Source organism: Crocuta crocuta, unplaced genomic scaffold (genome assembly GCF_008692635.1).
Source record: "Crocuta crocuta isolate KB4526 unplaced genomic scaffold, BGI_CrCroc_1.0 scaffold333, whole genome shotgun sequence".
Lineage (NCBI taxonomy): Eukaryota > Metazoa > Chordata > Mammalia > Carnivora > Hyaenidae > Crocuta > Crocuta crocuta.
The window spans coordinates 1,412,387-1,425,400 of NW_027532856.1; the positions used below are offsets into that span (position 1 = coordinate 1,412,387).

Consider the following 13,014-nt stretch of genomic DNA (forward strand, 5'->3'; position numbering starts at 1 on the left):
TAGATTTCTTAATAATAATAATAATAATAATAATAATAATAATAAAAAACCTTAAGTCACTGCTACTTTTCCCTACACCTAAATTCATATTCTTCTCACAACAGTTAACCAGTTTCATTTTAGAGTAAATTTTAAGTCTGCACTTGACAGATATATACGAGACAATAATATAGAATTGCCACAGTGGGGACAATATGACATTTAAGTGTAGATTTCCACCTCTACATCTCTCCCTTACCACTCTCCACTAATTCTTCTCATGCACAGGTTTATGTCAGGCAAGAGCAAATCAGGTTTGTGTTCTCAGCACTGCACTTCTGTCTGATTATGAGGAATGTGCTGCTAAGAACAAGACCTGTCATGTTCCTACAGGAAATAAAAAGTAACACTTCAAAACACAAAACAAGGTTTTTCTTTGAGTCTGTAGCCCATGAAACTTTAATAACCATTAATTCTAAGGCCAATCTAAGAATATAAAGAACAAAAAGCATTTCAAAAAAGACTGATGCTTTTTTACCTCAATGTTTTTGTTTTCTACCTACAATCACCATCATTATCTACATACAAAGTTTGAAGTCATTTGCCTACTTCTACTCCTTCGATAACATCAGTCTATTTTTTCCAATTAACATATTTTATATGTGAAAACACAATATTAAACTCTGCAAAAGGGAAAAAGAACCAATTAGAATAAAAAGTAAATAATGTAAACAGTCTACTAATATTCTGATAAATAAACAAGGACAAAAAAGGACATATAGGAAAAAATATGAATCAAACCATCTGGTTAGTGATCATTTGGTTAGTGACCAACAATGAATCTATATATCAACTGCTCTTCAAAAATGGAGAAATTTGATTCCTGGCATTGCTCTGAGTCTTTTCATTCTGAAGAAAAATCCAAAGAAAAATCTTTGTTTTAAATAAAACTCTAGGGGTGCGTGGGTGGCTCAGTCAGTTAAACATCTAACTCTTGATTTCAGCTCAGGTCATGATCTCATAGTTCGTGAAATCAAGCCTGCTTGGGATTCTCTCCCTCTCTCACTCTGCCTCTCCCTCACTCGCGCATGATCTCTCTCAAAATAAATAGTCAAAATACATACATACATTCATAAGACTCTAGAATTTTCACTAATGACAACTCCTCTTTTAACTCTTTATTTGGAACAATGGCAGATTATCATTTAGAAACTGAATCTAATGTTAGTCCTGAAATTAACTTTCTTGAATAGAAAAATCAACACTTCTTACCGAAGGGTCTTCAACATTTTTTTTTCTTGGAAGGGAGGAGATTTATTTTACACCGGTGGGCTCAGAGGAAATCATTCTCCAGAGGTCTGAGCCCCAAACAAAGGTGGTCGTTTGCTTATAAAGTTAAAAGAAGCCCACCCATAACGGGTTTTCAACATTTTGATGAAAAAGGTGAACAAATGAAAGATAAGGTAAATGATGTGGTTGATATACCATTGGCTTAAACATCAGACCTTAGGTTTGATACCAGAACTTCCACCCTGAGCAAGATATTTAGGTTATCTTTAATACCAGCCTTAGGTTCATCACAGGTAAAATGATTATAATACTACCTTCCTCCCAGGGATACTGTGAGCATTAAATGAAGTATGTAAAATGCATATACATGTACCCATGTGTCTATTATCACTTCCTCACAGAGTTGTTGCAAGGGAGGAAATTTATGTGGAAGTCTGAGCACAGAGCTTGGTCCATAGCAAACATATCACATAGTATTCATTTCTTCCCCCATCAAATCCTCATCTATGTAGAAGGATTTTATTACTGGCCAGGAGTCACACAAAGTCAGGTAGAGAGAAAAACTCTATGAAATATTACATAGGGAAGTCATACTTACATATTTGACATATTCTTTCCACTGCTGCCACCACTGCATGGAGATGATAAACCAATTGTGCCCTGGCTGCAGACCATACCTGCTCTCTCGTTCTAACCATCCTCTGTACATACAAAAGACATTCAGTACCATCAAACAGTATGAAACAGATGACCACACATCCACAAATTATCATTAGAAACTTTTACAAAGGAAAAACATGACACAGATCTACTCAAGGGGCTGTCATAGTTTAAATTAGTGAAACACTGGTAAGCCAATTTCAGGAGTCCTAATACCACTCAGTCTTCACAGAGATGTTTAAAAATAGCATTATTGAGGAACAATTTACATAATGTAAAATTTACCTAAATTCAGAGTACAACTCAATGATTTTGGTAAATTTATAGACATGTACAACCATTACCACAATTCAATTCTACAATATTTCAATAACCCCCAAAAGCTATCCTATGCCTACTTTTAGTTCAGTCATGTTACCAACCTCAGCCCAGGAAACCAACAGTCTATTTTCTATCTCTTACAAATTGCCCTTTTCTGCACATTTCATATACATGGAATAATACAACACATAATCTTTTATATCTGGTCTCTTTTACTTACCATAATGTTTTTGAGGTTCATCTGTGTTGCAATTGATATCATTAGTTTGTGCTTTTTAATTCCGTTCCAAATATTACTAATAATGCATTCCAAAGTTCTGTATACACATTTTGCTTATCCACCTAACATCTGATAATCTGAAACTGGCAAGCTATTTTTCAAAGTGGCTGCACCATTTAACATTCCCATCAGTAAGGTATAATGGTTCTAGTTTTTCCACATTCTTGGTAACACTTGTTACTGTCTCTCTTTTCTATCATAAACATTCAAGTGGGTGTGAAGTGGTATCACATGGTGATTTAAAAAAAAACTTTTTACACAGGAGAAATTCATAATCTAAGGTGGTGGTTGCCTATTTTGAATGTACTAATGCCAGTGAATTGCTTTAAGTAGTCACTTTTATGTTATGTGTATTTCTCCAAAACATTTTCATATATCCCAACTGAAGTGACACATTAGGCAGTTATTTCCTATTACTCCCTCCCCCCAGCCCTTGACAATCACCATTTGTTTTCTGTATCTATTCATTTACTTATTCTGGGTATTTCATATAAATGGAATCATACAATATGTGACCTTTTATATCTGGGTCTTTTCATTTGGGAGGTTCATCCATGTTGCTGCATGTAGGAGTACATCATTCCTTTTTACAGCTGAATAATATTCCATAGTATGCATATACCGTATACATTTTGTTTATTCATCCACTGATGGCTACTTGGGCTGTTTCCACTTACTAGCTATTGTTTGTAGTATTGCTATGAACATTTGTATATAAGTATTTGAGTCTCTGTTTTCAACTGTTTGGGGTATACACCTAGAAGTGAAATTGCCAGGTTACATGGGATTCCATGTTGAGGAACTACCAACTTTTCCTCACAGTAGCTATACCATTTTGCATTTCCACCAGTGATGTATCAGTGTCCCAATTTCTCCACATCCTCACAAAATTTATTTTTCATTTTTTTAAATGTTTTTTATTTATTTCTGATAGAGAGAGAGAGACAGCATGAGCAAGGGAGTGTCAGAGAGAGAGGGAGATACAGAATCTGAAACAGGCTTCAGGCTCTGAGCTAGATGTCAGCACAGAGCCTGACGTGGGGCTCGAACCCACAAACTATGAGATCATGACCTGAGCCGAAGTTGGATGCTTAGCTGACTGAACCACCCAGGTGCCCTTATTTTCCATTTTTAAAATTATAAATATCCTAGTAAGTGCAAAGCAAAATCATTATGGTTTTTGAGTTATGTTTCCTTAATGAGTAATGATTTTTGAGTATTTTTTTATGTGCTTGATGACCATTTGTATGTCATCTCTGGAGAAATGGGTATTCAAGTCCTTTACCCAGTTTTTACTTGAGTATTGTTTTCGTTAGTGAGCTGCAGGAGTTCTGTATATTCTGGTTGGTGAACCCCTTGCAGATCTATGATTTACAAATAGTATCTCCATTTTATAGGTTGTCTTGTTACTTTCTTCACAATGTCCTTTGATAAACAGAAGTAAAAAATATTTTTTTAATGCTTATTTTTGAGAGAGAGAGACACAGCGAGCAAGGGAGGGGCAGAGAGAGAGGGAGACACAAAATCTGAAGCAGCCTCCAGCCTCTGAACTGTCAGCACAGAGCCTGATGTAGGGCCTGAACTCACAAACCATGAGATCAAGACCTGAGCCAAAGTCAGATGCTTAACTGACTGAGCCACCCAGGCACCCAATAAACAATTTAAAATTTTGATGGTTGGGGCACCTGAGTGGCTCAGTTGGTTAAGGGTCTCACTCTTGATTTCAGCTTGGGTTATGATCTCACAGTTTCTGAGTTCGAGCCCCTCAAGAGGCTCTGCGCTGACAGTGCAGAGCCTGCTTGGGATTCTCTCTCTCTCCTCTATGCCCCTCCCCCCTGCTCACGTGTGTGCAATCTTTCTCTCTCAAAATAAATAAATTTTAAAAATTACAAATTAAAAAAATAAATTTTGATGGTCAAATTTATATTTTCTTTGGTTGCTCATGTTTTCAGTGTAAAGAATTCAACTTAAAATCCAAATCACTCTTTAAAAAAATATTTTTCCTAGATACAGAATAAAAGTACCATTCTGGTCATTTCCAGATTCCAAGATTTCTGATGAAGAAACGTGCTGTAAATCTTATTGAGGATCTACTGCATATGATGGATAGCTTTTCTCTTGCTGCTTTAAAATTTTTCTCTCTCCCTGGCTTCTGACCATCTGATTATAACATATCTTGGTGTAAATTACTTACAGTTTTATCTTTCTTGGAGCTTGATGAGTTTTTTAATGTTTAGGTTCATATCATTTGTCAAATGTGGGGAGTTTGGACCTATTACTTCTTCAAGTATTCTGCCACTTTCTCTCTTCTTTTGGGATTCCTATGTGTATGACGGTATGGTTGCTGCTATTTCATAGGTCTACTAAACTCTGCTCATTTCCCTTAGTACTTTTTTTCTTTCTACTATTCAGTCTCAATAGCTTCAACTGACCTATCTTTAGATTTTAACTTTTCTCAGCCAGGCTTTATGGTTCTCAGGGTACAAAAACATTGTAAAAAACATTTTTAGCTTGCAGGCTATATAAAATCTGGTAGTGGACCAAAGTGAGCCAATGCGCAACAGTAGAATAATCCATGGCTTAACATACAGTCGGTCTTGGACAATATCACACATGTACTTGAATATGTACTATGGCGTTACTGGGTGCATAAAAATTTACAAACTTTATATTTTCCTAATGAACTGAATCTTTAATCATTATAAAATGTCTGTGCAGTAATAATTGTCTACAAGACATTTTTTCCTAAATATACATGGTTATATTTATTTCAGCATTTTACTTTAAATCTATTTGTGTCTTTGATTCTCAAGTATTTGGATTAAAAATCAGTCTATCTTTAGCTTTTGATAATTGTTTAATCCATTTATATTTAAAGTGATTATTGATATGGATTTGTGCCTACCATTTTGTTACTTGTTTTCTATTTATCTCAGTATTTTTGTTTTTCTATTCCTTCTTTACTTCCTTCTTTGTATTAGATAGTATATCATTTTAATTATTTTTTAAAGAAACTATATTTGGGATTATTTTCTTATGGCTGCTTTAGAGTAATAAAATAAAGCTTAATACATGCTACTTCAGATTAATACTAATTCAGTTCAGTAAAATACAGATGCTGCTCAAATACAGCTCTAGCTCCTATTCTCTTCGTTGTATTATTATTGTCATGCATATGATGTCTTTTTATGATGTAAGAACAACACAGCTTTCAATTTATTGTCTTATGATTTTGTATTTTAAGTCAGTAAAAAGATGAAATAGAAAAGTATTGGTATGTCATTATGTTTACTGGTGCTCTATATTTCTTTATGTAATTCAAATTATTGTCTGGGGTCACTTCATTTTAGCATGAAGAAGTTCCTGAAATATTTTAAGTATTTTAATCCTTCAGTATTTAAGACATGTTAACTAGCAACAGTATTTATATGGTTTGTTTTCAAATTACCTTAATTTCTGAAGGATAATTCTGCTTCATAAAGAATTCTGGGTTAACAGTTTTTCCCCCTTCAACACTCTGAATATCATCACACTGCATACTGACCTCTAACATTTCTTTAAAAAAAAAAAAAAAATCAGCCATTAATCTTATTGAGGCTGTCTTCTACAGGGGTCATTTTTCTCTTCTTGCTTTTAAGATCTTCTTGTTGTAACTTTTAACAGTTTGACTGTGATATGTTTAGATGTGGATCTGTTTTTAAACTACTTGCAGTTTGTTGAGCTTCTTGGATTAATGACTTTCAATACTTTTAGATGATCCAGCCATTATTTTATCGAATATTTTTATCTGCTCCTGTTCCTTCTTTTGGGACTTCCATTATGTGTGTATTGGTATACTTGTCTCTGGTGTTCCACACAACTAAGGTTCTGTTCATTTTTATTTATTCTCTCTGCTCTTCAGACTGGAAAATCTCTATTGATTTAGATTCTATTTTGCAGACTATTTCTCTGCAGCTCTAATCTGTTGCTGAGTCTCTGTAGTGAATTTTCATTTCATTTATTCTAATTTTCAACTCCAGAATTTCCATTTAGATCACTTTTAAAATTTTTATCTCCTTATTGATATTTTATATTTGACTAGTTACTGTCATTATACTTTCCTTTAAATCTTTAAACAAAGCTTCCTTTAGCACTGAAAATATTTGTTACAACTGCTGTGAAATCTCTGTGTCCTAAGACAAACATCTGGGGCTATTTCAGTGACAGTTTCTATTTACTAGTGTTGTCACCAGCACCACCACCACGGTGTATGGGTCATGTTTTCCCATTTTGTTTTATGTTTCATGATGTTCTGTTATTGGGAACTGGACATATTTGATAATATATTTCACCAACTCTGGATTCTGATACCGCCTGTGTGTTTTGCCTTGTGACTTCCTGGAGTAATTCTAGAGTCCGTTTCCCCTGCAGTATGAGGTGCTCAGGCTTCTTTATTATTATTTCTTACATTTAAGTTTGGCTTCCTTGGGGACAGCATAATTTACTGATCAGACAATGTGGTGAGGGGCTATGCTGAAACATCTTGAGCCAATAACCATTACACCTTTTTCTTAATGGAACAGTTCACAGTTTGGAAAATGATGCAAAGTTCAGGCAGATTACGAACCTTCCTTAGTTTTTACTTTTTGTATGTGCAAGACCTCACCTGCAATCAAGAATGAATAGATAGCTAAGTCCCTCTTTGGTTTCTGTTGAGCCTGTGCCTAGTCTTGTAAATATGAACAACCTTCCAGATCATTTCTGATATTGGGTAAATATATTAACACTCATTATGGTCATCTTGTTCTCTGGATCTCTTGGTTAAAATTTTGACTGGTCTGTCAGTCTGGTGCTTTCCTTAATCAGTATCTCAATGCCAAGCTAACTATGTTCCCTGATTGTTTGCCACCATGATTGCTTTTTTTTTTTCTTCTTTTACAATTCTCTTGGGAAGGCATTCTATTCCAAATCAAGTCAGCTTTGTCATTCCTGCCTTGGTAAAACCATCATGTTGGGCAGGAGGGAATGGGAACAGCACTAGGTAAAATTACTATGGATTCCCATTATTCTTGCCAAGGTTTAGTAGTTTTCCCTGAATAAATGCTTCCCAACTTGTGAATAGCTTTGGTAAGTTTCCAGAGTCCTAAAATCACTGGCTGACAATTTTCTATTTTGTCCAGTTGCTTTTCAGGAAGGATGTACTGAGATCTTCACTCAGCCATTGCAGAAATACTAATTTTGATATAAACTGATTCTTTAAGTTAGAAATATTTCTTTCATCTCACTGCATATACACTAAACGATTCGTCCTTTAAAAATCATCCTGACCTGAATGTGAGACAGGAAACCATCAAAACCATCTCCCTAGAGGAGAAAGCTGGAAACAACCTCCTTGACCTCAACTGCAGCAATTTCTTACTTGACACATCCCCAAAGACAAGGGAATCAAGAGCAAAAATGAATTATTGGGACCTCATCAAGATTAAAACCTTCTGCACGGCAAAGGAAACACTCCATAAAACTAATAGACAACCAATGGAATGGGAAAAGATAGTTGCAAATGACATATCAGATAAAGGGCTAGTATCCAAAACCTATAAGGAACTCACCAAACTCCACACCCGAAAAACAAACAATCCAGTGAAGAAATGGGAAGAAGACATGAATACACACTTGTCCAAAGAGGACATTCAGATGGCCAACAGACACATGACACGATGCTCAGCATCCCTCCTCATCAGGGAAATACAAATCAAAACCACACTGAGATACCAACTCACACCAGTCAGAGTGGATAAAAATCAGAGGATTCTAGATGCTGGTGAGGATGTGGAGAAACGGGTACCCTCCTACACTGNATGGATTAGGAGGAATTTAACAAAGTACCATGGGGGAGAAGAAGGGGGAAAATAGTGAGAGAGAGGGAGGGAGGCAAACCATGAGAGACTCTTGAATGCAGAGAACAAACTGAGGGCAGTTGGGGTGGGGGGAGGTGAAGGGGGGGTGATGGGTATGGAGGTGGGCACTTGTGGGGATGAGCACTGGGTATTATATGGAAACCAACTTGACAATAAACTATTAAAAAATCATCCTAAATATTCAAATGAATTTTTAAGGAGTAAAAATGATTTTAACAGAAAACTCAAAAGTCACAAATGAACCAGTTTGGAATCTAGAATTTAAAATTCAGATTTAGTGAAAAATAAGGAATAGACGGGCGCCTGGGTGGCTTAGTCGCTTAAGCGTCCGACTTTCGCTTAGGTCATGGTCTCGCGGTTCGTGGGTTCGAGCCCGCGTCGGGCTCTGTGCTGACTGCCAACTCAGAGCCTGGAACCTATTTCAGTCTGTGACTCCCTCTCTCTCTGACCCTCCCCTGCTCACGCTATCTCTCTCTCTCTCCTAGAAATAAATAAAAACATTAAAAAAAAAGAAGAAAAGAAAAATAAGGAATAGAGAATGCAGATTATTTGTGTTTTCAATGAAAACAGTCCTTGACTTGATTCTGCTACTTCCATGCAATTTTTGGTAAGTTTTTCAACTTCTGTATTCTCAGTTTCCTCTTTTATAAAATAGGATGGTGACACTAATTTAATGCAGTTATTCTATGGAAGAGATGAAATAATGCAAATGGAACTACTGTGCAAAGAACAAAGTTCTATAAAAACATAAGATTATACAAATATATTTTAAAATAGGGATGCTGTATTTGCAAAATCATTAAGCCCAGAAATATATACACAAGCTATATAGCATTAAAAAAAAAAAATCAACAATATTTTTAAAGTTTTTATTTTAATTCTAGTTAGCTAACATACAGTGTTATTTTAGTTTCAGGTGTACAATATGGTGATTCAAGGATTCTGTACATCACCTGGTGCTTATCTAGATAGCATTCTTAATATCTATGCTAAGATATTAGCATATGATGAAATTAGATTGCAATATTGTAAGAAAGAAAAGCTACTGCAGTTACATTAAAGCCTTTCAGTATTTCTTTACAATATTTCATTTGTACACTAAAATGTATTTAAAATTTTTTTAACGTTTTGAGAGTGAGAGATATAGACAGTGTAAGCAGGGGAGGGTCAGAAAGAGAGGGAGACACAGAATCTGAAATAGGCTCCAGGCTCTGAGCTAGCTGTCAGCACAGAGCCCGACGCAGGGCTCGAACCCACAAACTGTGAGATCATGATCTGAGCCGAAGTCGGACACTTAACTGACTGAGCCACCCAGGTGCCACCCAAAAATTTTATATTATAATAGTTAAAAATCAGAAAAAAATCAAGACAACACTGTCAACATCTGAATAGTGTAAACAAGAATGAGTCTTCTGAACATGAAAATTAAAGAGACTACATGAGACTAAGTTTTTATGAAAACAACATTCTCAAAATGGATTTTGTGAAAAATTCTTTAAAAAAATAACTATTTTTAAAATAATCCTTTTTTTGTTAAGTTCACTTATTTTAAGAGAGATAGGAGGGAATGGGCAGAGAGAGAAAGGGAGAGAGAGAATCTGAAGTAGGCTCCATGCTCTCAGCACAGAGCCCAATGAAGGACTCAAAATCATGAACTCTGAGATCATCACCTTAACCGAAATCAAGAGTCAGACACTTAACTGACTGAGTCACTCAAGTGCCCCTAAAAGAATATATTTTACAAAGTTAGAAAATATACTTGCTACTTAAGTTAATATGAATCTCAATTGGCATTTCTCTTCAAATGTTGACTACATAATCCTTGCTGTCCACAGGCATTCCAAATAACTCTATTCAGTATACTCTCTTTTATCAAGCAGTCATACACCAGAAGAAAACTACTAAAAAATTTGCATACACTCAACTTTCAAGAATAAGTGACGAACTATATATTGAATTTATTCTAAAACCAAAGTTTAATAGTGATTCAGTCCTGTTTCTGAAACTTTCTACACAAGAGTAGTAACACTAAAGCAATGAAAGATACTTGATATATTAAAAATTGAATTATAGGCATAAAAACGTAGAGGTCTATTAACACAGATATTTCACCTCAAGAATTTTGCCTAAATAAATACCTAACCAAGGCATACACAATTACTAAATTACCAATTTATATTAAAGAAAAATAGAGATTAACAATAGGGGATGAGTGGGACCTACTAGTCAGTCATTTAAATTATAAAAGGCTTTTATTGATAGGTAAAAGTTATCACTTGATGTAATCTGCAGTGAAAATGGAGGCCAAAAACAATATTTTTAAATATTCTCTATTTATTTATTTATTATTTTAAATATTTATTTACTTTCGAGAGAGAGGCAGAGAAAGGGAGACACAGAATGCAAAGCAGGCTCTAGGCTCCAGGCTCTGTGCTGATCTGTACTGACAGTTTGAGGGGGACACGGGGCTCGATCTCACAAATGTGAGATCATGACCTGAGCTGAAGTCAGACACTTAACTGACTGAGCCACCCAGGTGTCTTGAAATATTATCATTTAAAAAAAAAAAAATTTACTAATCCCATCAGACACATACATATGTGGGCATATGAATATAAAAGTGTCAACAGTGCAACTGTCAACAAAATGAAAGGGCAATCTATGGAATGGAAGGAAATATTTGTAAACCACAGATCNAGAGGGAGACACAGAATCTGAAACAGGATCCAGGCTCTGAGCTGCCTATCAGCACAGAGCCTGACATGGGGCTTGAACACACGAACCGTGAGATCATGACCAGAGCCAAAGTTGGACGCTTACCTGACTGAGCCACCCTGGCGCCCCTAGAAGATTTTCTTAAGAAGACATACAAATGACAAAAAGCTACATGAAAAAGTATTCAACACCACTAATCATCAGGGAAATACAAATTAAAACCATAGTAAGGTACCACTGTATGCCTGTTAGGATGGCTATTATCAGAAAGACAATAGAGAATATCCACTGGCAGATGTGTAGAAAAAAGAACCTTTGTACACTGTTGATGGGAATATAAACATGAAGAGTCACTATAAAAAACAGGTTTCGGGGCGCCTGGGTGGCTTAGTCGGTTAAGCATCCGACTTTCNAAGAGAACTACCATATGATCCAGTAATCCTACTTCTGGGTATAAAACCAAAGGAAACAAAATCATTATCTTGAAGATCATAGCTTTAGTTCCATATTCACTGCAGCATTATTCACAAAAGCCAATGTACATTAACAACCTAAGTGTTCAATAATGAATGAATGGATAAACAAAATGTGGTACATATATACAATGGAGTATTATCCAGTCTTACGAGGAAATCCTGTCATTTACAGCAACATGGATGAGGCTGGAAGGCATTATACTAAGTGAAATAAGGCAAACAGAGACAGACAAATGTTGCCTGGCATATCACTTATTTGCAGAATCTTAAAAAAAAAAATGTTGATTTCAGAAACAGAGTAGAAGAATGGTTGCTGGAGGTTGGGGGAATAGAGACAGGCTCATAAAACTTAGGTACAAACCTTTATAAGATAAATAAAGTCTGCAGATGTAATGTATAATATGGTAATTATAGTTGATAACACTATAGTGTATAACAAATTTGCTAAGAGAGTAGACCTTCAATGTTCTTACAATTAAAAAAAAAAAGGAAATATGTGAGGGGATAGTGATGCATATGTTAACTTGATGGTTGGAATCCTTCGACAATGCATACACATATCAAATCACATTGTACACTTTAACTATCTTATAATTTTAGATGTCAATTATACCTCAATAAAGTTGAAAAAATGTCAACTGCAATTACCTATAAATACAGAGATGGGCTTTTTTTTGTTTTTGTTTTTGGTTTAGCTTTACTTTATAATCTTTCTACAATAAATATGAACTATTTTGTAGTAAAGAAAATTGCTACCTTTTATCTTATAAAATATCTTTTTTTAAAAGTTTATTTATTTTGAGAGAGAGAGCGTGCATGCGTGAGCAGAGGAGTGGCAGAGAAAGAAAGAGGGAGAAAATCCTAGGCAGGCTCAGAACTATTAGCACAGAGCCTGACACGGGGCTTGATCTCATGAACTGTGAGATCATGACCTGAGCTGAAACCAAAAGGACACAACTGCCTTAGCCACCCAGGTGTCCCTAAAATGTCTTTCTTATTTCAAAAAATTAAATTCAGTACTTGGTGCAATTTTTAAGCTAAAGAGAATTTGATTTCTAAATTAATCCAGAAACTTGGTTAGGAAATTATTTTAACAAAAATATTTCAATATGAAACTAATTTGGAGAAACAAGGTGTCATTGTAATGATTATATTAAAATGGGACAGGGGCACCCGGGTGGCTTAGTCGGTTAAGTGGCCGACTTCAGCTCAGGTCTGTGAGTTCAAGCCCTCCATTAGGCTCTGTGCTGACAGCTCAGAGCCTGGAGCCTGCTTCAGATTCTGTGTCTCCTCTCTGCCCTTTCCCTGCTCGTGCTCTCTCTCCCTCCCAAAAACTAATAAACAATAAAAAAATAAATATAGAAATAAAATGGGACATATTACTTAGTATCAAGTG

At 35.5% G+C, this 13,014-nt stretch overlaps 1 protein-coding gene across 2 annotated transcripts in view; it reads right to left on the minus strand.

Moving 5' to 3' along the window:
- Positions 1 to 13,014, minus strand: part of USP32 (ubiquitin specific peptidase 32) — a 222,821-nt gene that overhangs the window by 60,014 nt on the left and 149,793 nt on the right. For both annotated transcript variants that reach the window (XM_077745524.1, XM_077745523.1), the window contains exon 12: positions 1,868 to 1,970. In XM_077745524.1, the coding sequence (XP_077601650.1) occupies positions 1,868 to 1,970 (103 nt within the window). The remainder of the gene's footprint in view (positions 1 to 1,867; positions 1,971 to 13,014) is intronic.